Here is a 27,876-nt window from a genome sequence, read left to right as displayed (position 1 = left end):
TTTTTTTTTCTCTCTCTCTTTCTGAAATATAGTAACATTATTGATGGAATGGTATTTAACAATAATGAAATTGCAGCTGTAATCAATTATATTACAAAGTCTATTTACACAATAAAAATTATTAGCCAAGTGTTGAAGCGTAACAATTCAAATTTAATTTGCTTTGCCATTTCATTGGCAGCATTATTATTATTATTATTATTATTATTAAATTTGGCTGGCTTGATAGTTTAGTTTATCAAATTTCTAGTTAAACACTTTTGTCGAAGCAAAAAAAAAACCTTGAGGCCTAACTTTTTTCTATATAATATGCTACTTTGGCTGTTTTACAATTTGTCTGACTCTTTGCGCAAGAAAGTTATCATAGGGAAAGTTGTCTCATGTAATTATACACAAAGCTTAGTACTATACACATATAGACATGAGAGAGAGAGATGAAGAACTAACGAAGGAGAAAAGTTGAGGTTGAATAAAGGGGTGAAGTTGGCCACTTCCAGCAAGCCCCCGTGTAACTCTGTATTTTTCGCTCATGTTCTAGGTACTATAATTTCAGGGTGAAATAAAAACAAAATGTTTGAAATCATTGGTGGAAAATATGAAAAAGTGTACTATTTTTTCCTAATTTCTATTAAAGTACCCGTAATTTTCATGTCATTTTCAATTGAACCAACGACCTGAAATATTCATTCTCTTGTTTCATAACTTGTTTTCATACAAAAATAATAAATTTTTACAAGTTTATATGGCTCTCTATACATATAGATCGTGTTAAAACATGCACCAAACAAAGAATTTACAAGTACTATGCAACAATAATTACAATATTGTCGATACTAAAGGCCAACTTCACATTATACACTCCACTTGACAAAGTGAAATCACTCAATATCGTAAAATATAACACTGATGAAGCAACACTGTTATTAATAACCGTTATTAACTTTGGGTAGAAAATGGTACATTTCATCACATTTATATTAAAAACCTCAAGATGTATTGAAACAATGACTTGGATAACTTTATTACGACAATGGAAATATTGTGGCTATATGTATTTTGATGGTATTGCTATTGGTATTGGTATTGGCAGTGCAAATAATAATCACTAATCAAACGTCATTCAGGGAAAAAAAATGATTGTATATTTTGACGACTAGTTTATTCACCATTCAATAATGGAATGAGATGTGTTTAATGGAAGTTATGAATCAAAGACTATCCAGTCTCATGTAGAAATGATGTGAAAATTTGATTAGTAATAATCCAATAAAACACAAGGTACACATTGAGATAACACATTATCTCATGGATTTTTCTACCAACTTTGTAAATGTACTTATATAGATTGGCATCTTCACGAATGATTGTGTGCCGCCAGTGCGGTAGATATCGACATATCCGAGCCAATGAGCACACTCGGCAGTACGCCAGCGGTCGATGGTAAGATCAAAGGGGATGGTAGTATCGAGGGCCTGAGTCTCTCAGTCAAAGCTACCATGACCTGACAATGCAATTGCTGGATAGTAGCGAGTAAATTGAGGTTTGTATCGATTAATCCTGCTGCTGGTGAGAATCGCTCTCTCTCGACATCGCCTTGATCTATCATTGAAGGTGAAGATGTTGCCTCTCTTGCCTCTTGTTCGAGTTGTCGTTGTTTCGCACTAGCAGCTGCTGCCGCCGCTGCCGCCGCTACCGCCGCCGCTTCTGCTTCCTCTACTGCTTTATTCTTCTCAGCTTCAATCCTCTGCTGATGCTTTAGATATGTTGTCGTAATGGGAAGACTATAATCAACTGGAGTCTCCTTGGGATCTAATCCGGGACTCCAGGGCCTGGCAAGAGGTGTGCTAGGTGGAGGCGATGGTGTGCGACCTTTTGGAAGCATTCTCCTTCGTTTTGATGATACAGAGCTCCCCGAACTTGCTCTATCTGACTCGGGTGTACGTCTCGAGTCACTATTTCGATTTTCACTATTAGTAGTTGTGAAATTGGGTGGCTCCTTCTTCAACAAGTTGGTGATACTCAGGGGATTATATTTTTCCTCCCTGACTCTTTCACTCTCTCTCCTATCATCGGATTCTTTATTTTTAGCTATTCTCTCGATAACGCTAACTGTAGCTGTAGCTGTAGCTGTAGCTGTAGCTGTAGCTCTCTGTTGCTTAATATGCCTGTAATTGAATAAACTTTTACTCTCTGGTGGATGACTTGCTTCACGTGGCCTCAGGCTACTTTGCAATGGTGATGCTGAGAGTGAAGTTGCTGGAGTTGGACTCAAAGGTGTAACAGCAGTTGGCAGATTACTGGCTGTTGATGCTAATGATGCTATTGATGGGCTTGCTGTTGTATTTTGCGATTGAGCCACCAGATTTGTTGGACTCGGTGTTCTTGGACGACGCTGACACTCCGTACAACCTAGGAGAAATCTCGTGACAGCTTCACGAGGTAGAAAGGCGTATGTCTCGGTAATCTAAAGCAAAGGACAAATGCAAGTCAAGTGTCACTTTAGCGTAACAAAGTTGTTTGACAAATGGAAACAATAAGTACTTGTACTACGCCTTTGATTTTACAAGGTGATGCATCAAAAGGATTTTTAATTTCTCTTTTTTACTGAGACATAGGTAAAAAAACGTTCAATGTGGCAACATTATTTATTTAAAAATTATTGGCATTTTATTTTCCATAGTATTGTACTCTTTACTAATTACACTTATATGAGTATAAAGCGTGTATATGATAGTCAACTTTACGCAAAACAATTTGAACGTTGAGAGAACATTTGGTGAATGTATATTTGCACGAGTACTACAGGTTATATGCACACAAGTGAGACAGAAATAGACGATGGAAAGTTGTGTGTAAGCAGGCAATGCAACAAGTGTCCTGAGGTTTTGAATCACAAGCAGATCGTAGACAGTGTATATACAAGTGAAGTGAGTGCGCAAGAGTATAAGAGTGATAGAGAAAACTGAGAAATGAAAGACGTGGAGAGAGAGAGAGAGAGAGAGAGGGGGGGGGGAGGGGGNACAGCAGTTGGCAGATTACTGGCTGTTGATGCTAATGATGCTATTGATGGGCTTGCTGTTGTATTTTGCGATTGAGCCACCAGATTTGTTGGACTCGGTGTTCTTGGACGACGCTGACACTCCGTACAACCTAGGAGAAATCTCGTGACAGCTTCACGAGGTAGAAAGGCGTATGTCTCGGTAATCTAAAGCAAAGGACAAATGCAAGTCAAGTGTCACTTTAGCGTAACAAAGTTGTTTGACAAATGGAAACAATAAGTACTTGTACTACGCCTTTGATTTTACAAGGTGATGCATCAAAAGGATTTTTAATTTCTCTTTTTTACTGAGACATAGGTAAAAAAACGTTCAATGTGGCAACATTATTTATTTAAAAATTATTGGCATTTTATTTTCCATAGTATTGTACTCTTTACTAATTACACTTATATGAGTATAAAGCGTGTATATGATAGTCAACTTTACGCAAAACAATTTGAACGTTGAGAGAACATTTGGTGAATGTATATTTGCACGAGTACTACAGGTTATATGCACACAAGTGAGACAGAAATAGACGATGGAAAGTTGTGTGTAAGCAGGCAATGCAACAAGTGTCCTGAGGTTTTGAATCACAAGCAGATCGTAGACAGTGTATATACAAGTGAAGTGAGTGCGCAAGAGTATAAGAGTGATAGAGAAAACTGAGAAATGAAAGACGTGGAGAGAGAGAGAGAGAGAGAGGGGGGGGGAGGGGGAGGGGTAACGTGACGGATGAGAACACCAAACCGGAAGACACGCTGATGGAGATGGGTTGAGTGAGAGGGATGAAAGAAAACAATGTCTAGTCGTTTTCTGCTATCAGTAGCAAGTCTGGAAATGAAACTCATGGAGAGTGCTTTACGCGCGAATTTAAATAAAAAAAAAGTTAAATTACGGACTTGTGGCTATAACGGCGCTTTCGGTAAATACATGTGCTTATTATTATTTTCGACAACACTTACGGTTCTGTAAGTACGTTTCTGACCAGCATGTTTTCCAGGCCGACCCTCCAAGTCAACGTGAACAGCGTGGATAATGTCAAAAAAATTCTCGACAATGGCAACCTTCTTGTAGACTCTCCCTGGCGGTACTGAGCCATCACAATTGCTCAATGCCTATAATCATAAACAAATATTCCGTAAACATTGTATTAAGTGTTAAATGTCTGAGGAGATTTTAGAACATGTATGAAATTAGAGTGAGATAATTTCATGTTGGCCCCCTCTATTAGGGGGTGGTTCAAGTTGCTTGGGGTTGCGTGGGCTTTCACAGCAATTTGAGTTACCCCCATACAGTGCTCTATTTTACCCTTGGCAGTTTCATACCTTCGGCAGACTATTGTCCAAGGCAGGTAAAGAAGAGAAATACGTCGGTAATGTAGAATTTTACATTTACATTATATTGATTAAATATAAATAACCCTTTAGGCATTATTCACAATAATCATCTAAATATTAATGTCTACTTGTTATATTACTCTCCAAATATTTCTATAAAAGCCCTCAAATGAAAACAACATAAAAACATGAGAATTTATGAATTATGAAGCATTGAATTGGTTCAATTTTGTTAACATACAATTAAAAAAACAATCACTTAAACTAGATCAGAAGAAATAAAAACGATAAGAATCACCAGGCCAGGTGTATTATTAGATACGGTAGGTAGATTCTACTTGGTGTGTAGTGAGACGCGTGACCACATGTCCCGACACGAGAATGGACAATGGGAGGGGAGAGTGGGTACTGGGTACTTGTTAGAGGCAGCAGCTACTGACCGCCTCTTGTATCCGTACATGGAACTTTACGACTCAAGAAAACTTGTGTGCGCCTGCGCAACATTATTGTATTTTCCTAAACACCTGTTGAAGGGGTTGCAAGTTAAAGCTCGTGGAGGAGGCTTACGAGGGTGGGGTTGGGCGATTAAGGGGTTGTGGTCTGACCGTGTAACAATCCCCCGATATTTGGGGTGGCTGTTAGCCGTGCTCCATTCAAGTGAAAGCGATCACATCGATTCACTTTGGTACGTTTTTTTTTTTATTGCTGAATCCGTCCATGAGTATAGTTTATTATCTAATATTACATATTACATCTGACTAATCCAACACACATTACATGACTGACTGATAACTTGGAACAGCAATATAAAGTCATTCAACTTTTCACATCACCGTTTAGTAATAATACGCTCACATATCGGGGAAAATAGAGCTATAGAATGATAACTCGTATGGACATTAACCCATCAAGACAGCCATTCTTATGGTTAGTGGCACTATGTACCCCCCTCCAGTAGAATATGCCGATATATCGTAATTGATACATATGAATAAGAGAGGTGAGAGGGTAATTGTTATATGGGGGTTATAATGGTTAAGCGTTACTGGCGCACTAATTACATTACTACGGTTGGATGCCTCTATAATCACTTGGTTTTCACGTAATTCATAGTAAACATTGTAGAAAAATATAATCGATGAGAAGAGCAATGGTTCCGGTTGGTAGGGGCATTTCTTCGTCTTTCTTTAATGACTGAAAACAAGTGATGAAACGCTTCGATTGAACTGGATGTATCAAACAGAGCTCAATTGGTCACGCGCTTTTCACTCGATGAACTAAAACGCCTGTGGTCTGTATGACCTCTGCATGCGGAAAATCCCTCCCACCCCAAGGGGAGTTTAAAAATCAATTTACCCGCCGCATACTACTGTTGCATAACAATTTCCAAGCATCAAAAATTTTATTGAATTTTGTACGTACTGCAGACATGTGAGAGATTCACAAATGTTTATTCGGTAATGTGTTTACTGCAGGGGGTTCCTTTATTCAATCAGGTTGCCTTATCAAATCATCCTGGTGAGGTTTTTTGTTTGGAAATTCTTTTCATCGTTCACTGGCCAAAGGGGCAAACAAACTCAGCCCGCGCTATTTCATGATAACAGTATGGGGATGATGAAATGGAGTATCGACCTTTGCTTAGTCGGGTTTCACGCTAGTTCGAGTTTCGCTCCAACACTACGTGTAGAATCGAGAGCCATTTTCCCTCCAAGTGTATTACTCCATCCCCCGTTTGCTGGTGGAGCGATATCTCTCTGTTGTTGATAGATAGGCTTATATCCGTGTCCAGCAGACTCATCGTTCGCTGTGACCAAAATGGTTACTGTGCCGATAAGCTGTGACACCGGACTCTATGTTGGAATAGTTTTATTGGCGGGGGAATGAGGATGGAGGTAGGTATATGTGTATACTGACTGGGACACGAGTTTAGCCAGGTTCGTCCACTGGGGAATCATTCGGCTTTACCACAAAGAACCTCCTCCCCCAAACATTTTCACGGAAGCCGTTTTGCGATTTGCCGCACACTCTCTTCAGATTCACGTACATACCAATCCCACGAGAATAACTCGAGTCTTCTCTTCTACTTCAGATAACAGGAAATGAGAATATATTGCGCTTGGAGTGAGTATACGAACATCTTTTAATAATCTTACAATGTGTAATTCAAATTTTCAATTTCAAACGAGAGGGAAAAAATTTGAATTTGCCAATATTACCTAGTTATAGTTGATTGAAGTGTTAAGGAAATCCAATTGGTACTTAATCAGTTTGCTTTTCAAATTGTAAATGTGGTAGTTGTCCATCAAATGGAAGTAAAGCATTTTTATGAAAATGTAAAAAGAAAAAAAAAAGAAATTTTATGTCGACACTTGAATAGTCTCGCCCTCACTGCAACAGGCAAAAAAAGTGCAAATACATTGGGAAACAGGTATAATATGAATTTAGCCGGGTACTCGTTGGGCGTTCATGCGTCGCGTTGGCACGAAAATCGGTTGAAATAAAAATCGTGGAGATGGCACGTATTCGTGTTGTTAGCGAAACGAGGGGATGGGCTGGATTTGTACATGTGAGAGGAGAGGAGAGGAGAGGAGGATCAAGGACAGGAGGATGAGTTCATGTGCACTGTTGAACTCACCTCACACGCAACTCCCCTAACCCAATCGCAAAAGGGGATTTTGTCTCGTGCAATGATATAAATTCATTTGACTCCCAAAGCGCCGCCGGACCAATCGTTTATTCTTACCCCCACTTCTATTCTTTTATTTCCATTGTACCGTAGTTTTGACTCCATTCAATTCCTCGTAAAAATGAGGAGTTACTAAAAATGTCCTACAACAAAGTGAGAGACAATAAAAATTGTCCTCAACTAGTTGTAAGTGAAATGGTAAAGCGAGAGGGAACCTAACAAAAATCAAGTTTTTCCAATTTGTTTATCATTATAATTGACCGCTTCATAACTCAATTACCCACCAATAATCAGCAATATGGTCAATTTGAAAAAATTCTCACTTGCCTTGTATTGCCGCAAATCTGCATTTCCATTATTCTTCCAAAAGTCATGTCCTATTTCTCAGAAATACAATTAAAGAGCCAAAACATGAAGCTGATTGGGTTAGTTTTGGTTTGACGTTAAGCTTAAACACGTCAAGAGAGAGAGAGAGAGAGAAAAAAAGAGACAACACGGCCACCCAGTAGCCATTTAGATAAACGACTGGGATGCTGTTGAGTAGGGAGAGTACTCCCCAATATACGAAGAAAACGGTAGGAATACTCACAGAGAGACTCTGCATAAAAGGAAAGGGAGGAAGAATAAAAAGAAGAGGGAAAAGATAGGCGGGTACGGATAGGGGAAAGGGAATGAAGCCAAATGAGCCGTATCGAGAGACAGAGTATAAAGAGAGAAATCTCCGGACGTTGAGGAGATAAAAAGTGTTTGGGTCGACGCGGTGACAGAACAAAGACGACTCCAGGATCACTCTCTTTATCGACGTATTTTATTTCAAAGGGTTTTCAAGGGCTGCACGAGAAGTCGAGTCTCCTCACCCTTGGATATGCCATCGATCATCAATACAGCCGTACGTGTGCGTGTGTGTGTGTGTGTGTGTGTGCGTATATGATGACCCGAGGTAAGCACTCAGCTCTCTCATTCACTGATATTCACCGGATCCACATCATTAGTCAACCAATTACTTTTCATAGTTTTTTTTTTTATTCAACATTTGTTGGATAGAATTTTGAATGCGGTAATGAATATCAAATTTGATATTACTCATGGTGTTCGTTTGTCAGAGAAAACTAATATGGACCTCATTAGTTGTGCTCATCGGGAGCACATAATTTCGACATAATTTCTGTCGGGGTGATTTTTTCATTTAGATTGTTCCTTTTATGTTACTACATTTAATGTATCTCAAGAAGATTTCAGCCTCTTAAACGAAGCCCATAAACAACCAAACTGACATCTCACCTCCCTCCCATCAATTTACCTTTTTATATACAGCAATACAGAAATGCAATCCCAGGATAATTTCTTAAGCGCGCGCGCGCGCGCTTCTTTTTTTCACTCTTTTGCCGCCAAAGTGGCGAGCGCGCATTCCTCAACCATCGAGTATAGGAATCCTCCTCCCACTCTCCCCCTTGTTCATCGCGTCGCGCGCCTCTGGGTTCCCAACGTCGAATCGATAACACCGTCGACGTCTGGGAATCGTCGAGTTAGAGTGGCCAATATATATATACATATAACCCAGGCGTATCCAGAAGTGTGACTATAATCATTAAAAAAAAAATCCACAACTAAACGTTACTTTTAGTTCTTAATGTGAATTTTTTCAGTAAAAATAATATTATTGGAAGGGAAATGAGTAACTTTTGGCTGAGGTAATACGAAGTGACCCATCCTGGATCGCCAGAACATGAAAATCCTCTCTGTTTATACATTGCTTTACCAAGAGTCACTGGCTTACCGTCATTCTCTAGGGTCTGACTGTACTATCAGATTGAAGCCCCCCCTCTTGCCCTTCTTGCCCCACCCGAGACCAATTGAGCAGTTGTTTTCGCATCACAAGATTGGCCTCAGCAATACTGTAAATGAATTTCGCAAAATGGAAAGGAATTGAATATCATTTATGAATAACGGGATAAGGGAAATATTTGTTCATCAGTGATTACACGAAAAAAGCATTTTCAACCGTTACGAAACTAAAACAATAATTAATCCATGTGTAAAGGAAAAATGCAAAACAAATGGCTTCACCTAGACGTTTCGTCACACCAATACAAGTCAGCAGCTCCCTGTCGCGCAGAAGCCCTTAGAAAAAGAGAAAAAAAATCGACATAAGCGAGACCGGAGAGCCTCCGCAGAACAAAAGACATATAGTATAATAAAAATAAAAAAACTCGTGAAAATAAGAGGAGAAAAAGTAAAAAGTCAGAGCGAGAGTACAAAGATTCATATCAGAGTCGTCCTCTGGCCAGAGAGAACTTCGAACGGGACCCCTGTATATGCCGCCTGCCTCAAGCGGCGGGACGAGTATCTCCTCACGTCAATAGTTATTCTGCCTTTGGGAAAAAGGCAAGCCGGGGAGGGATTTTGTGGAGCACATCCAGCGTGGACGAAACTTCGGCATCTGCGGGTAAGTATGGGTGTGTGATGAAGAGGCAGGAGCGGGAGGAAAGAGGGACGACGGAGAGCTTAACTGTGGTGTTCAGCCGTCGCCGACAACGATGGGCCGCCTACTGTACAGCGATAGTGGCACGAGAGTAGAATTGAGAGGGAGGCAGACGACTCTGGGCGCAGAGAGTGGGCGTCCCGTCACCAAGAGTGGGAGTGCAGAGTGGGAAGCAAGAGAGTGGGAGGGACGGAGAGTGAGTGAGTGAGTGGGATATGGCGCTTGGGAGCAGACGCGCGTTTGGCCTCTGGTTCTGGTGTACTCACCCCAACGTCGCTCAGAATGAGTGAGTCGAAGAGTGAGAGAGGAAAAGAGATGGAAACTATTCAACAAGGAGAGAAATCTCTGGAGATTCCACGCATGAAGTGCCGTAGAAAACGGGTGAGACCAAAACCGCCAGGCTTGTTGGTTCCGTGGAAAGCAGCTGCCAGTCGGCTTACCGCTCCTGCCGCCGCCGCCTCTCGTATTATATACCCCAAGTGAGACGACGTTAAGGGAATGAGGGAATGAGGGAATGCCGTTCGCGCCGCGTACCAACTGGACGGCAGTCAGAACGAGACGTCGAGTGCAGCGGCCAAACACGGAAATGAGGGGAAAAAAGGCGAATTGGTGAATGGATCGGAAGTAGGAGAAGAAAGATGATGTCCCGTAAAGATTCTACACTATCATGGTCATGAACAATTTTTAAGTGGAAAAAAATTAAAAATTATTAGTACATTGATTTCCTCTAATAGGTAGTGTGATTGAACAAAACAACTCAGGGGAATTTCATACTGATTCAAGGCAAAGACAATCTGTTTTCTCCTAATAATTTACAAAAAAAAAAATGAATTTCATCATGTGCAAAGTTCAACATCAGGGTCACATATGTACTTCCAATACTGGATGAAATTTGGCCGTTTTTTTTCAATGACAACACCTCCTGCAACACCTTAACGCATTTAGAAGGAACAATTTGCGATACAGTTGAGAACAATATTATAAATTTGAGATTGTATTAACACTAAAGGTGTTAAGGAGGGCTCCAGAAGCACTCCAATGATGTTGAGTGATTCAGGGTAGGGGGGTAAGATAGGTTACGGGATCTTTTAGCTCACACGCGAGGCTTGGCGAACAATTCCCATAGGGAGGACTGACTAGCTTTCCGCTCACTTTTCTTCGGCCTTTTTTTTTCTCTTCTCTTGCCGTTTTTCTCCCCTTTTTGCTTTGGATGCTCTGTGTACATCATATATAGCTGGTATATATTTCGAAGTAGGGAGGCTATCCTGAGCGCGAAAAGGCTTCCATTGTGGAAACGGCTCGTGTTTCCACCCGCCTAGACGAGCAAACAGGGGGATGACACTGGAAGCCATCAGAGGGGGACCAAAGAGGAGGAGCAGGTTGTTGGAGGGAGAGAGAGAGAGAGAGAGGTGAACGCGGAACACAGAGAGTCAACGCGTGGAGCACCCCAACATTTCCTCGCCCTATCTATCCAATCTCGACATATATCCCCCTTGTGTCACCTCTACTGTATGTGTGTACTCGGTGTAGTTCTCTTCTGTCCTTCCGCTTCATTCTCTCTGTCTCTCTCTCTCTCTCTCTCTCTCTCTCTGTTCCTCTCTTTTTTCACCCTCCTTTTCTATCTGTACCTGGGTCACTTTTTTGTCGGCTGTACTATGTGGGGTTTTTGGCATGTCGAATTTCTGTTTACTCCGCTACGTTGTACGGATAATATTTCATCATTAAATTTTAAAGGAAAGTATTAAAAAAATGGATATTGATATGGGATCTATTCTTTCAGATACATAGAGGATGTCTTCTTGTGTAAAAATTTTATGGGATTGAATGTTAGAGGTGATGCCATTGAAAAGATAGACACAATTAACAATTGTTCTTCAATTTAAAATAAATAAAAAAACCTCTTTATTGACGAAATGAAAATAGACCAAGATTGATCAATTTTATCCATATCTACTGACACTACTATACTATATCTCAAATTCACCGATTCGCTGGAATTCGAAAATACCGATCAATTATTTGCGAGGGCACTGAAAGATTTGGGACATGTGGTTATGTAGGTTTCTCCACAATCGAGAGAAATCCATCTACTTTATGCTTGATAGGGCTTACATTCTTGTCTCTCTATCGTTGCCCCTTGAGAAAAAGATCGAAAAAAGAGGCGCGAGACTCCAGAGGAGGAGGAAGAGGAAAAAGAGGCTCTCTTGCCTTCAAGCATTGCGGGTTCAAGGATCGATGGGAAATGGAGGCTCGTTTTCCCTCTAATGTATGTGTGTGTGTGTGTGTGTGTGTGCGGTGATGCCAAGCATTCCAACGGGGGTGATGGATTTTGACGGGGCTTTCGCCTCGTTTTCTGTGCATCCCCGTGGCTTCCCCATCTAAGATTGATGGACCCTCGATACTGCCGCTCACACCTTCATGCGGAAAAGCGATTTCATCGCGCGACCGTGTTCTTGCAGGTCATTCAACAATTTTTTTTCTATTCGTTTCTCTCTTGATTTATTTTTTACTGAATTGAAACTTCAAATGAGACTTGGGAGACCAAGTGAAAGGTAGTTAGCGCATGCGCGTGATAATCCTGCTAATTACTGTACCATACAACCTGTGACGTTTGTTATAATCAAATTGGAGAGGGTTCTCGGCCGTGAAATTTATTAAAAAATACATTTTTTTCAATGCATCTTAATAATATTCCATTGATTAAAGGAAAAATTACGCAATTAGTTGGTAAATATGAAACAAACAAAATCTTGACTTTCTAAATTCTAACTTCTCAAAAATATTTTCATTAAAGTAATGGCTCGACTCGTGGTATCATCATATTTCCACGGGCATATACCCGGCCTCGAACAAAGGATACGTCGTCACCGGATTTTTTCATCCCCTCCTCCCTCACTTTTTTTTCAAGTGAAAATATCGCCACTGCACCGTCACCACCGCACCTAGCATTTGCAAGATTCGCTGTGTGTGTGCGCCAGTCAAAACGAAAAATGTGAAAAAAAAAATTAGAGGGAGAGAGAGAGTGGAAGAGAGCAAAAAGTCCTAATGGGGAAAAGCGCAACTGCGACAATGTAGGAGAGACGGAGGAAGATTGGAAAAAAAAACAACTGAAAAAGGCAAAAACTTTCCAACGAAATTAATCTCTCACTCAGTGTGTAGGTGCTCGTTGACAAATTAAGTGAAATATGCAGCAGTAGCCCCAAAAACAATCAAAAATCCAAAATTTTAAAAACAGTGAAAATTTAATAAGGTAACATTTTCAATTAGGAATATGTTTTTTAACTAGAGGTATACGTTAATAGCATTCTAAATATTGCAAAAAATGATTTTGCGTGACACAGATGGAAAATTTGACATTTCAAAATGCATCAACTATATTTTATTGAGATGACATAATAAAAGAGTATTGTGAAACTGAAAAAAGTTTTCCAACACTCCTTTTTTTTCAACCGTCTTAAACTTTATTCTAGTCCAACTTTTGAGGATATCGGATTTCATCTCAAATTCCGAATAATTGTCTAGGGGAAAATCAAGCGATAGTAGCAGATGCGAAAGACAGAGAGTTGTTATAAAACGTAAGACAGGATGAGAGGAAGAACAAGAGGCTGGGAGGGAGGAGGAACTGGCGACCCTGTCGGTTGCAATAACGGCCGGATGGATTTTCCCCGGAGCATTAAACATTCAAGCCTGAAATGGATCGGCTTGGCGTGTCGGCGCACACTGGAAATATATTTCCTTTTCCTGATATCACTGAAGTTCACACCCCCTTTATCTTTTTCTACTCGGTGATATTATTACTACTATCGAAATACCTTCGGGATTGTCCACTTACACTGAGCGATTTATTTGAGGCCATTAATTCGCATTTGAAGATATATTGTACAATGTTATTGCCGTTCTTTAGTCTAGACTCTAGAAAATGTGAATATGTCATCCAATCAAAGAGAAAATTTTCTAAGAATTTCAAACACCATGTAATCTAGAACTTGAATATTATCTTATATGAATTAATTGAGAATTGCGTGTACTTTACATTGAAAAACATGGCTTAATGGAATTAAATGAAAAACACGTGCCAAAGTTAAACTCTGATATTATTGTCACATCCAATAATATCTACCGCTACGCGTGTATTCTATCATCAGCGAGCCGAAATAACCAAAAGTTAAATTGTGAAAAAAACAAAAGCAAAACTAGAAAGAGGGAGCAGACGGCCCTTATTGTCCCCTTACGAATTCATCTTCAATTATATGGTCTTTTTGCCTCTGTCTCCTATCTCGGTCCCTCGTCATTTCTACCCCTCCAGTAACTCGGAAACGCTCTTTTAGAGCCGATGATCGACATTCAATACAACGCGTGTGGGAGTGTGTGTCATTAACGTGTATCATCGTTGGATATGAATAACCTTGTGTACTTGAAGAGACGGATTAAAAGTCATATAGGCAACAACCGACGGCTGTGCGTGTACTGAATCGACCGCAAAATAAACGTAAGAAGTAGAAAAGGTACTTGTGAGGGTAGACGTGTGTGCTTATACCTCATTAACCAGCCGGAAAGTATGGGGTAGAGTTGGATAACAATGAGCGCGACAAATACTTGACGTTCCAACGTTCCAACTCTAGGTCTTAACGCCGGGAGAAAAAACACTCCCAAATAATAATCTGATTAACTTGAAGGCAATATTCCTTGTTTCAATTAGACTAAGTCGAGGAGATTTAGTCGAGGATTTTTTTTTTAATTTTGAAAATTCAATGTATATTCATAATACCGTTTCTTTTTGTCCTCCAAAAGAAGAAGAAATTTCCAAGTTATATCAACTTTGGAAAACTATTTATTCATTTTGTTTTTCAAAATGGTCTAAAATAACAATTTCCAATAATTGTTTTTAATTGCGTGAGTTGACTTTATGGTCAAATAATTAAACAATCAGTTGCTGGTGCACTGAGCAGAGGACAAACGTACCTATATATACCTACATCAGCTACTGACCATGGAGGAGGGGGTTACTCCCAGCCTCGTGAAACTTTTACGAAGCTCGTGGATGGGCGGGGGGGCTGAGTTAGCCAATGTGTATGGTGCAAGTTTTCAAGTTTACAACGAGCGGAAAAGAGACAGAAGGTCAGTCTCTCCAGAGCTCGGTGAATGTCAGGATGTTGGGCAATTCTATTTGTGTGGGTTTTCGTACGATGGTATTAGGGAAGAGGCAGTTTACACCGCACGATGTTGGTGATACTGACGTCAGTTCAGATGAGAGAGAAAGAGAGAGAGGCGGAAATGTTAACTGCCAGATAAGTAGCATCAGACAAACATTGGTGATAATGTTTTTCCATTTCAATTCGTTTAATTGTAAATGGATTATCAATTTTTTGTAAAAATGAAAAATCTTGAATTCATGGTCATGTTATTTTTTTCAAATAACTGAAGGAAAATATTGGACAAATATTTGTTCTATGATCATCTCTCAAGGGTTTTCCATTGAAAGTCATGGTCACGGTCAATATTCCTTAATCATTCCCCCATAAATACAGTCTTGAAAACGTCGCACTTGTCACAGAGTAATTATACGTCAGTTAATAAACCGGCCTCATTTGGCGATTTCGCCTGACAATAAGCAATCCAACACTAGATCCCAAAGTATCTATAATATTAGCTTGAGCGCAATAATTTTGTGGTTCTGTGGTGTACACGATTATTTCATTTTTCTTTTTACTCTTTCCACTTGACAAATAGTCTTCTTCTTTCTCTCTACTCTCTACTCTCTCCTTTTGGCCGCAAGCTTGACTAAACTCCTCTGTGGGGACACCTTTGCCGTGCCGAGGCCTGCTCGTAAAATTTCAAAAAAATGAATTATTTAATTCTTTACAAGACAGGCGATTGAAAATGCAGAATCAAAACTGTCATCTGGCTGAGACGACAATTCCTGTCAATTCAGTAGTAGAAATACATGTCCATGTGTGTGCGCGTGTATTGGCACATAAGCGGGGATTGCCATGGCAAAGGCGACGATAACATAGACGAATAGAGGAAAAGCCAGGGAGCAAACATGAAGTTGCGCTCCCGGAGGGGGGGAGGCTCGAGAAACGTCGCCCTGAATCGGGAGGCCAAATCGGCGAGATCCTGACTGTATCCATGAGGGAATGGGTAAAAGGGGGTGTGGTACATGTGCCCGAGAGCCCCTGCTGAGCACAGCGCACAAAACGTTCTTCCCTCGTGACCCTTGCCTTCTCTAATACCCATTTTATCTCTCTCTCTCTCTCTCTCTCTCTCTCTCTCTCTCTCTCTCTCTTCCCTTTTTACACACGAAACGCCTTCCTATGTCACGGGAGTTAGTTGGTCTGATGGCATTATGGTGTCCTAACGAACATCCCCACATGTTCATTACAGAATCGATTAAAATGATTGTTTCGATTTTTGAAGTTGTTGAAATTGCTTTTTTGATTTCAATTTCGGTTGTGACTAGGATTGTGTGCAGAATTTGAGCCAGAATCCTTGTGTATATTGTCGTGATCTATCATTTGAAATTTACATTCATTGGCATAATGACCAAAATTTTTGTATTTATGGCATTGAATGTGCGATTTCCCGTTCGATTGTGTGCGAAATTTATTAGAGAATGTAGAACGTTTGTTTTGCAAAGAATGAGTATTNCTCACTGGGCTCTATAGCGCTCCACATGTTCATATGAAAAACTCTCTTAATACGATCACAATCATGCTCACATGCGCTTTCATCCGCCTATACAAAAGAAAAGCGCTCAATATGCGATCGATAATTTGGCCCAGTCATGTCCGCTTCAATCAAATCAAACAAATCAAATGAGTAATTGATATATAATATTTTGGGAGTAGTGCTGATGCATACAAGAAGATGAAAATGTTTATCAAGTGAAATTGATACTGTTTTTGTATCAATTATTGATGAAAAAAAAAGATTGAATATCTGAGGGCGAAAAAGCAAATGTGTACACGGCATAACGTATACTCACGCAATTGCATAATCATTCAACTCCCTTTTTTAGTACAGTATATAGTATATATGCAGCTAAAGACAAGTCTCTGTTTGGCATTAGGCAGTGTGTCTATTCGCACGCTCCACGGTAGATTCTCACTTACATCTTGTCTGACATCTCTGTTATGAACTTTGGTTTTCAACTTGGGTTTCAGAGTTGAAAACCAAACCAGAGTTGTGACAACATTGTCCAGTGGGGTATAGGAGTCTCCCCCGGTTGGGAAATCACCCTTAAAATCATTTGCACTATATTTCGGCAGCCACTCCTGCACTCGGACCCCATTAGACAAATATGAATATTGTTGAGAAAACGTTCACATAAAATGTAAAAAACTAGTCATTTCATTTTTTATTTGCGTTAATCTAGATATTCGTATTCAAGGAATTAATATTTTGAGAAAATTATTTACTAGTCTACTATCTGCATATCACTTATCAATTGATTCGATGTGCCTAGTTTTAATTTGAGAAGTAAAAGTTGAGGGTCCGCCACCATCTCCCATATATCCACGGTAGAAATTACCTTGAATCCACGGAAAAACGTCCCGCATATCGACGGTTAAAGTTACCGTGGAGCGTGTGAATAGACGACACTGCCTTGGCATTATACCAATCCCCTCCTACATCAGGGAGCCGAAATGCTCCGAGCTTTCTGGATAGAAATCTCCGCATTAGGCAGACATGATAATCGAAGTGAGAGGAAGTTTGAAACTTATCGCTTTGGGATGAAGCGTTGCGCTACCAAAAGAGGTCGATGATACGTATCGTCATTTGCCACCCGGTCACCCGTACCGGACTATCGTTGGGGGCAATCTAGCCCTGGACTCAGGTCTACATGAGCCACCTCCTCCTCCTCCCTCTCACAAACAACCAGTTCACATGTACTGAACAAAATTACACCGGATTTTGAAGTCGGACCCTCTGCAAATCACATTATTATTTCACAAGAGATTAGGAAAAATGTGAAAATATTGTCCCTCCGGAAAACAAAATGGCAATGAAAATTTTTCAGTGTAAATTTATTCCTACAAATTCTAGAGGAAAAAAAAAAAGAAAACCAACTCCTCCAACAGTATGCCTAACCCATAATGGTGTGTATTTCGTTTCTCACTTATTTCGCACAACGAAAATGCACAAGGCAGGGAATACATATAGTAGGTCTATTTTTGTCGGGCAGCAACGGTGGCGGGACAAAAAGCCTGCGGCTTCCACTCTCCTTTTTTCCCCTCTTTATCTCATGGACCGAGCACATACACACTCCACCAGTGTGGGGCCGCAGGTTCGCATATACACAATCATATTTTTCTTTCTTTTTTTAGTTTTTTTCACCTTTCTCGAATCGCGCGCGCCTCTTTTTACACTATACCGACGATGAACCGCCTCTGTTCCTTTTATCTCACTCTTCACCGTGTGATTCTACGTCTCAGGTTGACTCTGTGCGCAGCCAGTATTGCGCACGTAAATAAGAGCAAGAGTAAATGATAAAAAAAAAAAGCAAGAGAAAAAGAAAAAAAGAAATGAAACCAAGCCAAGTACGGTACGGTGGAATAAAACGAGATGAAGCAGAGCGACAGAGCGCGAGTGTAGTGGCGGGTTACGAAGGAACATGAGGGAGAGAAAGATATAATCCGAGCGTTTTAGGTGGTAGGCTGGTTAGGTAGAGCTTCCTCGCTACTAATTGCCGCCGGCCGCTCCTGACTACGGGCCGGTGAGCATCGGCCATGCACCCACTACAGCTCAAAACCCCGTACCCGAGGGATGGGTTATAGCCCCCCCCCCCATCCATGTGTGAGTGAGAGACTATCACGTCCCATTCCCTTCGCCAAACTGTGACTCGATGTAATCCTCGTTGTGTAGTTATAAATCCGCACCAACCAAAACCCATGGTCCCAGGTCCCACTCGAAGAAAACACTGGCCTTGGGGAATTTCAACCATTTCAGTGAACACTATCAACAACGTCTATATACTTTGAAAAGGCAGAAGAAGCACTTTGGTTTAATGGTTATTCTCCTCAAAGGATTTCATCTTTGAGGAGAAGCTGTTGTATTACTTTTTCCACATATAAAATGTCTACGTCATTGGCAATATTGTGGCAAACCTCGAATAAGCCAATGTTGATTCTGTTTTTGTCCATCCCCCAGATGTGGATGAAACCCTCGGAGGCGACAGAAAAGACGAAAAAAAAATTTCATTTTTTCGACATCGGAAATTAAAGTCTATTTATTTTCAAGCATTTTTCCTGCTAACTTGGAAAGAAGTTAGTGCCAATACTTTTTTCTTGAAAATGCAATTAATACACAATTTGTTTTTATCCATAAGCATGTAAATGCACCTTTTAATCGAAAAAGAATATTTAATGATTTTCTTTTTTTCATTTTTTTGAAACGTGAAATATTAGCTCTTAATTAGCTGAAAATTATTCAATATCGACAATTCACGTCTGCTGATTTTGTCTGTGAAAACTTGAGGTATTCAAAGTTACAAGTGATGTACTTTCATACAAGATAAGGAAGACAAGTAGTTAATCTCATGAAATCCGTTGATTTTAATATCTTATTAACTCCCATGGAGAATTAAATTTTTCTCTCTTTCCCACCATTGACAACCTAACTCGCTGCCACGAAATTTTCAAACAGCAAGTATTATCCCATTCTCAATGAGGAACATTAAAATTGGCCGTGACTATTCGCACCATTGCATGAATCACTCCCGTACACTCCATACACTCCACGCATGCGTGAAGTTTGTGTGTTTCACGCAGCCGAATTTTCATACTGCTGTGTATTTCACGCAGTTGAAGTTTCATACTACTGTGTGTTTCACGCAGTCGTATTCAGATACTCCTGTGTATTTCACACTCCTGTGTGTATAAACACACAGGTGTATAAAATTTCAACTGCGTGAAATACACAGGCGCATAAAAATACAACTTCGTGCAACACACAGGCGTATAAAAATGCAACTGCGTGAAACACACTGGTGTATAAAAATACAACTGCGTGAAACACACAGGCGTATCAAAATGCAACTGCGTGAAACACACTGGTGTATAAAAATACAACTGCGTGAAACACACAGGCGTATCAAAATGCAACTGCGTGAAACACACTGGTGTATAAAAATACAACTGCGTGAAACACACAGGCGTATCAAAATGCAACTGCGTGAAACACACTGGTGTATAAAAATACAACTGCGTGAAACACACAGGCGTATCAAAATGCAACTGCGTGAAACACACTGGTGTATAAAAATACAACTGCGTGAAACACACAGGCGTATCAAAATGCAACTGCGTGAAACACACTGGTGTATAAAAATACAACTGCGTGAAACACACAGTAGTATAAAACTTCAACTGCGTGAAACACACAGTAGTATGAAACTTCAACTGCGTGAAATACACAGCAGTATGAAAATTCGGCTGCGTGAAACACACAAACTTCACGCATGCGTGGAGTGTATGGAGTGTACGGGAGTGATTCACGCAATGGTGCGAATAGTCACGGCCATTAAAATTATCTCTGCTAACACTATTTTATGGAATTCTTGTGGCTCAAAATTTCATAATAATTCTATGGATTCTTATGGTGCCATGGTGCATTGTAGGACAATGCGCCCTAATACAGTAGTAATGTACATATGCGAGTTTACTGTGTGTGCGTGTGTTGTCCAATGGAATTCGATGCTCCACCGCACACTGGATATATTACTCCCCACCCCGAGTTAATTAGCTACGGCGTGAGTTAGTGTTGACCGAGACGCGGTGTGGAGGGCAAATAGTTATCGATGCTTATCGAATAGCTGTGAATGGAGACACACCCAGAGCTGATCTTCCTCCCTCCAAAGCGTTGTCATATCAACGTACAACACGATGACAGACTCAACTAATTGAATCGTATTTCCCATTTTTAAAGGATAGCTCGACGAAATCTCTTGATAAAGGAATTGGTGAAAATAGGTTCTCGGTTTCAAATAACCCTGACTATTGAAATCAAATCATAATTTACTTTGGCATCGTATGGAATCCTTCCTTCATTGGATTTTTTTTTTAAAGGTTGTTGAGGAATCAGCAACTGATAGAATCAGTAGTCTCTCTTAGTATCCAAATGCAAAATTCTTGTCAACTTATCACACCCAAAGGAATTGTACGATTCCTGATACACCATTTAAGCGTGGAGTAAAAAAAAGACTTGAAGCCCAACGTTCTTGCGCGCATGTATTTCCTCAATTGCACATTTTGTATTGTTTCTCCCTTTTTCATCCCTCTTCTTCCATTACATACAGTCCCCCCGCAGTACTAGTACTATGCTGCAGGCTGTGCAGTATACATACAGTCTCTTGCTGTGGTGCGTGACTCAGCCCCCCGGATTGAGAGAGCGAGAGAAAAGGACACAACGTGTCCGCGACCAAAGCGGAATACCACCCTCGTTGTGTCCTCTGTGTTGTGTAGTGTAGTGTAGTGTCTGCTCCCGAGTTCGTCTCTTCACCTCGTGCAATACGTGACGCCGCTGGCCCCAATAGGTTTCTCCCCTTTCCGCTTTCACCCTTCCTCTCACCATCCCAATCCTGGTAACACGTATATGAGTGTGCGTCTGCCTTTGTGTATAGGTACACTAGCGTGGCAATGTGTAGTTTCATCATCGACAAAGCCCATGTGATAATCATCGAGCGTTAGCCCGTGACTGTCAGGGGGTCTAAAGGGGTATGCTATGAGTTTGAGGGTTGTCAAGCCAAGCCATTAGCGTGTGTCACCCGTTGCTATTTCTTTTATCCTTTCTTTGGGCCATTTTAATTACATTTTCTCTCTTTTTATTAGCCCGAAAACTACGAAAATTATTGAACCAATGGTGATTGATAATCGACAAGGAACAAGCCGTAATTCATCGGAGAATAAATTTTCTTTATATGTATGAGAATGCGGTGAGATTCTAAGGAAGGTTCTAAGTAGTATCAGACAGAGCTGGACAGACAGGAAAGTTTTATTCAGCAGAGGCGAGACAGTTTTCTTCGTTGCGATTCTCATTGGTACTAGTAGTAAAGATAATTGAAAAAATGAACTCTGTTCTTCTCAGTCGATGAAAACAAATAGAAAACAAATGCCTCGTACCTTGAAAATATAATACCTCCAACTAATACGTGTACATTACGTACATTATGAAAAAAAAAAAAAATTAAATAAAGAAAATACATTGGGCACATGAATACGCACATAATCGGGAGGCGAGCCTACATATGGTTAGCCTCGAATAGAGTATTTCGTGTAAGTATGAAATACACGCTAACGACGTTGGTTGCGTTCATTCCCTACAGTATATGTAGGTAAATAAAATAAACCATGTACACTTGGTACGGGACCTTTAACGCGACAACCGGGGCGTTGTATACTGATGAGAGAGAAGGAAAACCTAAATGAGTGTGGGGTTGAAAGAGAAGACGCAGCACGGGGCAAAAGGAGTGAGAGAGAGAGTTGAGAACGATCAATGACAAGCACGCGACGTCTCTGTCGGTGGTATGGTATACTGTGTTACACGATGTGGCGCTGAACCTCGTATCATTCTGTCTCACTTGAGTATTCATCCATTCCCTCATCTCTATCCTGCTTGCTCTCTCTGTGCGTCACCTCCTCCTCCTCCTCCTCCTCCTCCACCCAACTTATTTCGCTTTCTGGTGTGGTTCACGCGCGCGCACACCCGTTGAAGCTCTCCCTCTCAATCAAGATAGACGCGCGAGAGGCTTAACACCACCGTAGAGTTGAACACGAGCGGCAAAAGTACTCCCGCGCAGATGGTTATTACAGTGCGCAAAAGAGAGAAAGAGAGAGAAGAGATGGAATCACAAGGAAAGAAAAAAAAAAGAGTAGAAAGGAGAGAGAGAGAGAGAGAAAGGGATGGAGTCATTGCTGGGGTGAGAGACGTGGATGGAATATGCGAGGTGAAGCGAAACGACTGGTAAATACTTCTCTGCTAGTATGGGCCTGGGGGGAGAAGGATGCGCGGCACGATTGCCAGAGAAAGAGGGAGGGGAGAGAGAGAGAGAGAAAATGAGTGAGATGAAAATAGCGGCACCAGCCTGTCCGTGCCGCTGCTTCGGAAAGTGACTAATGACTAGCCGACTGGACTCTTCTCTCGGGTCTCGCGATGGGGTAGAGAGGGGCTGCTTTTCGGATGGTGGCAAGATGAGGAGTGCAATTTTTTCCCTCCAGCCCTTTATTTATTAACTTTTTATATTGTTCTTGTCAAGTAATTGTGTGATAGGTAATGAATTTGATTGTGTTGACCAAACGCAGAGAGATATAATTGCAAGCTCTCGTTATTCGGTCTCTTTTTTTTCTCTCTTGTTCTCTTTCTACAAGAGGACAAGAAGCTCTTTTACTTTTTGCTATGGCACACGAACGCCATAGCTCCTACACGTATAATTAGACGTAATTAAGCAGCCACCTTGTTCGCCGAGGTGAGCACTACGACCGCGCGAGGTATCTCTCGTTCTGGCTTTTACTTCGCAAAACCGTCGAGTTGCCTTGCGGGAGCCACCCGAAAGTTAAACGGCAATGGCCCAGACACGGTTCTTCCATCCTCATCCTCATTTCATTTTTTTTTTTCATCTTTCTTTATTTCACGGTAAATGTTTTTTCAGGGTAAAAGTCGAGTGAATGAATAGATGATTGGCCATATCAAATAGATACGTAAAAATACCGAAAATTAATAAAGAGGAATAAATTTGATATTTTTTATGTGCGCACTCACCTTATTATGAGGTAATTGAGTTGGTACGTAGAGAGGCGGATCTAATCCAGGGCTAGTGACAGCATGACGACCGATTATCCTGTCCGCCGGTTTAGCATCATATCCTTCCGGTTGACCAATGTGAAAACCCTTGCTCTTGACCCAAAATCGGAACTTACTATTCTCAGCGCTATTAACCTCTTCACCCCGCAGTGTTCTCAATATTCTTGCATATTTTTTAATGGTAATTGTCTTTGTTTTAGCAAGATCACCATACGTCTTGATAACCCACGGCTGGTACGTATTGAACATCGTGTCATTTTGAAACTTGATTGATTTTGGTGATGAAATCTTAGCATCTACATTTGTTTGCGATGTTTTACTAGTGCTATACGGCAGAGAAGTTGGCACAAGCCCGGAAAATGGAAGTGAGACAGATGTCTTGCTGTCAGACATTAGAGTTGAGTTTTTACTATTACCATTACCATTACCATTACCATATGCTGCACTGATAGCGGTATTAGTAGAAGTAGCACCAAGTGAGCCACTTGTCATGTTGGAAATATCTAGATACGACACTGACGAGTTTTTGTTGAGATTGGTAGCTGTACCCACGAAGGTTGCCATGGACGTTGCCATGTAGGGAATTGGTGTTGGTATTGCAAGACTACTCGAAGTGCCTAAATTCGGCTGTGTAGCCGGGACGAGACTTGATATTGTTCCATATGTAACGGATGAATCTGTCATGCTACTACTCGCCACTGACCATGGTGTTGATGTTAAAACATTGAAGCTATTAATTTCCTGTTCCGAGCGTTGCACTGGCCCATTGGTATTTGTTGGTAACGTGTGTGCTACTACTGATGATGATGATGATGGTGGCGGTGGTAGTGGTAGTGGTAGTGGTGGTGGTGCTTGCACACTCATGGGACTTTTTACCCTACACTTTGATGAACCACGACCCCTTGACACTTGTATTGTTTCTGTATTCACACCTGAACTATTTCTAATACTGTTTGACACATTACGTGATTTCTTAGCTGGCACTGGCACTGACACTGGCTCATCCCGATTATTCAATGAATTTAAATTACCATGTGATGGATTATTATTGTTCTCCGATCTCGATCGTTTAGAGGATGCAGGCGGTAATAAAGCGGGTGTATTCACTGGGACACGACGTCGCAGACCCATAACGCTAGTCATTGTGTCGCCTTTATAATTAATGATGGTGACACTATTCTATACACTATTAACTATTGGACTATTATACTTGAATGCTATTTTACGATTACTTTCTCTAGGCCCACTTTTGCACTTTTACGCTTTTATCACTGATTATCCATGGCTGGAATTGTACTCGTGGCATTCTCGCTTAATCCATTGGACATTCTCCCTGGAGGTTTTCCCTGGAGTAATAATTTTGGATAATACCACCCAATGGTTTTTCCAACTGTCTGCTGGAACAAAAGTAATAAAAATTATGAGGCGCCGATTAATTAATTTATTGTCTTTTTTTTAAGTAGACATTTATCGCATCATCTTTACACGGAAAATTTTCACCATGCGATTATACAAACCGGAAACGTTTAACAAGGGAGAGAAAAGGGAGATAAAAGGGTGACCGTGGCTAATGGACTGGCCCTATCCGACTGCGCGTTAGAAGTGTGCGAACGGGGAGGGTGGTTCTGATGGTTTTATAGAAAACAACAAGGTAGGGGAATAAGAGTGATGCCGCCGCTTGAATCATCCATGTATACGCCGCCTACAGCCGCATACGGGATATATACACTCAAGTGGGGGGCGCTGATTATAAACCCGTGAGGGGTAGTATAATGTGGAGAATTAAACCGCGCAAATTGGCTTTAACTCTATTGAATGACTGAAGGAAAGGAGGACGGGAGGATGTACAATTTTATATGTCAAAAATTTTGTTTTTGTACCCCAATCTATATAGATTGTAGAAAATTTCTCGAGCCAAGTAATTACATCGAGACACTCTCTTTTTCCTTCCCCTTTTCTCACTTGTATAATACTACTGTTTTAACGGGTTCCAAAGCGAAACGACGGGAAATTTCTCGGTCGTTATACTGGAATGACACTGGTATGGGTCCACGAGCCAGCCTCGAGTGTAAAGAAAAGGACGGACTGAAGTCAAAGTTTAACGAGCGCCCTGCGGCGGTTAAAAATTTTGCTTCGTTAAGAACCCTGAACCACTCTCTGCTGGGTGTCGAGGTGAGAAAGAGACCACCTCCTCCTCTTATCCCATGGAAAAAGAGTCCCCCTGGGTTTATTTGCTAAATTGGGAAACCGGTTCGTTGACATCGTCGTTGACTATAAAAACTATACGTCAGTGGGCGTAAAGCCTAAATTAATTTTTGTTTATTTTATCATTTACACTCTCTGATGTATCGAAGGAATCATTTACATTCGTCAAAGAGTCAATGAAATGAATTTTTTTTTCCAAGTGCCTGCAGTTTAGTCGTGCTATAACCACGACAACTCCTCTGTGTGGTGTAACGCTACGTGCTTCCTGCTCCAATACCATTTGGTCCAATGACAAAGGGCCCTATCTCCGTTACCAAACGCTCTTCTCACTCTACGTGGGGCACTCGTGATCGCAATGTGCAATCAAGCTCGCGCCAACCACCACTGTATTACCACGTACCATTGCCCACCCAAGCTTCAACCATTTCCCCCTTTCCATCGGCCCTTGCTATCCTCGACTGAAACCTCTCCTCACCTCTTTCCACTTAGCTTCTCGGTATCGCTGTAGATATCCGAGTCGACTAGACTCTTTTTTTTTTTCAATAATTCGCCACAAAGAGAATATTTTTCTCAATTTACGAATATCGTCGAAATATATTACAACTACAGAAACTCTTATTGTTTGATGATTCGATGAGATAGGTTTTTCATCTGTATCTTTGACAATAATCATAAGGGAAAAAGAGTTTGTTTTTTTTCTGTCTCTAATTTCCTCCAGATGCCAGATTGGAGAAAAATGTTTTTCAATTTTGTGGAAAAAATACAGAATGAAAAGTTACTAGCGAGCCACAAAATTGCAAATTCAAAAAACATAAGAAAAAAAATAACACGTTGCATTAAAAAGAATTCGATGAAGAGAGATGGAAAACATAACCCAGGAACCCACGGACTGGCAGTAAATTGAATTCCCAAACGGGCGGGTGGTATAAGAGAGTGAGAGGCGTCCCGTGTCGGGCAACCAGAACCGTCGAGCTAGCACGCTCCCCCCCCCACTCACGACGCACTATCTCGTCTGCTCATCCACTACGTTTTCCATGTATTTTCGAATATCCAAACGTGTTATATATCTACTCCTCTCCCCCTATACTATGTCACCCCTTCCGCCGATTACCAATTCCCAACAAAATGATTCGCGATTGGCTACGTGCGCAATACCCACTATTCCTATTATTCTCTGGTGTACACGGATTCATTCGCCCGCTCGAGCCGTTTTTTTTTGGTCTATAAAAAAAATTCACTTCCCATCACTAAACGATTTGCTGTTGGATTTCACGTTCATCATTGCTGATATATGCCAATGATTTTCTGATCTCTAGAAAAAGGGGTAGATTGATTCATTGACAAGATGTATTTGATAGCAATTTGTTTTATCAACTCAAGACTGGATGCTTGCTTCGCAAAGGACATTGACAAAACCCACTGAGTATGAAAGAAAAAAAGAAAAAAAAACAAATTGTCGACACTAACTGAAGTAAACACAAACCTGTCACAATAGGGCGATATATCATCTGGCGAGTTTAACAGGTTCACAGCACTTGAAATTGTTAACCGGGGGCTCACAGCACTTATGAATATTAACCTTTCCCCCCGATATATTAATAAAAAAAATATATCTTTACACGAATTGGCATAACAGCCATTTGACACTGAAGCAATAACCAATAACCAATTGCAGTTACAATTAATTAATAAAACATTTCAACTACAAGATTATAGTAGCAAGGAAGCAGTAGCACTCGTTGCACTTTCGGTGGTTGAGCGATATCTCACCCGCAAAAAGCGTCCCGCGATCAGGTGACGCAGACTGAAAAATTCCCCTCCCGAGTGTTTGTGTCACGGATTCACTGAAACAGGAGAGAAAATACGAGTTGAAATGGTGAGACTGGGGCCAAGAGCCAATGGATGGGTTTGGTGATAGTTTTTTGTATGATGGATACAAGTTGTATGTGCGAGCGTACACGGAAACAACGAGTGAGCGAGAGAGTTGAGTTTGGGTAGGAGAGAACTGCCGAGTGTTATAACCTTCCCCCGGTATACTGTACCCTGGCACTAGCGCGTGCTCAGCGCGTAAGCGACCACTCAAACGGGACTCTCTCTCCTCCACTTGGATACATTCAGCCTAGTGAGATAGAGTGAGATGGCGATTGTTTCATTGGGTGGGAGAAGGCGTCGGGTGAGAGGGGGCAGAGTGTGTTGCGCCAGGCGGGTGTGGTAGTGGTTATGGGGTTGAGAGAGAGAGAGAGAAAGAGAGAGACGCAAAATACAAGAGAATAGAGTTGGGGAGGAATATATATATGTATATATATATATATACCTGTGTCATCACCG

General features: G+C 41.0%; 1 protein-coding gene across 1 annotated transcript; it reads right to left on the bottom strand.

Moving 5' to 3' along the window:
• Nucleotides 1-27,570, bottom strand: LOC107048040. The gene is made up of 4 exons (XM_015270994.1): nt 27,319-27,570; nt 23,302-24,737; nt 4,004-4,156; nt 1-2,464 (listed from the first exon to the last, which is right to left on the bottom strand). Exons 2-4 carry the CDS (start codon nt 24,484-24,486, stop codon nt 1,355-1,357), a joined length of 2,448 nt encoding a protein of 815 aa, XP_015126480.1. The 5' UTR covers nt 24,487-24,737; nt 27,319-27,570; the 3' UTR covers nt 1-1,354.
• Nucleotides 27,571-27,876: the final 306 nt, after the last annotated feature.

The sequence above is a fragment of the Diachasma alloeum genome, unplaced genomic scaffold, assembly GCF_001412515.2.
Source record: "Diachasma alloeum isolate Michigan unplaced genomic scaffold, Dall2.0 Dall_scaffold_00185, whole genome shotgun sequence".
Classification (NCBI taxonomy): Eukaryota; Metazoa; Arthropoda; class Insecta; order Hymenoptera; family Braconidae; genus Diachasma; species Diachasma alloeum.
Note: the sequence above shows the minus strand (reverse complement) of the source record. Positions and strands in the feature narration are given on the sequence as shown.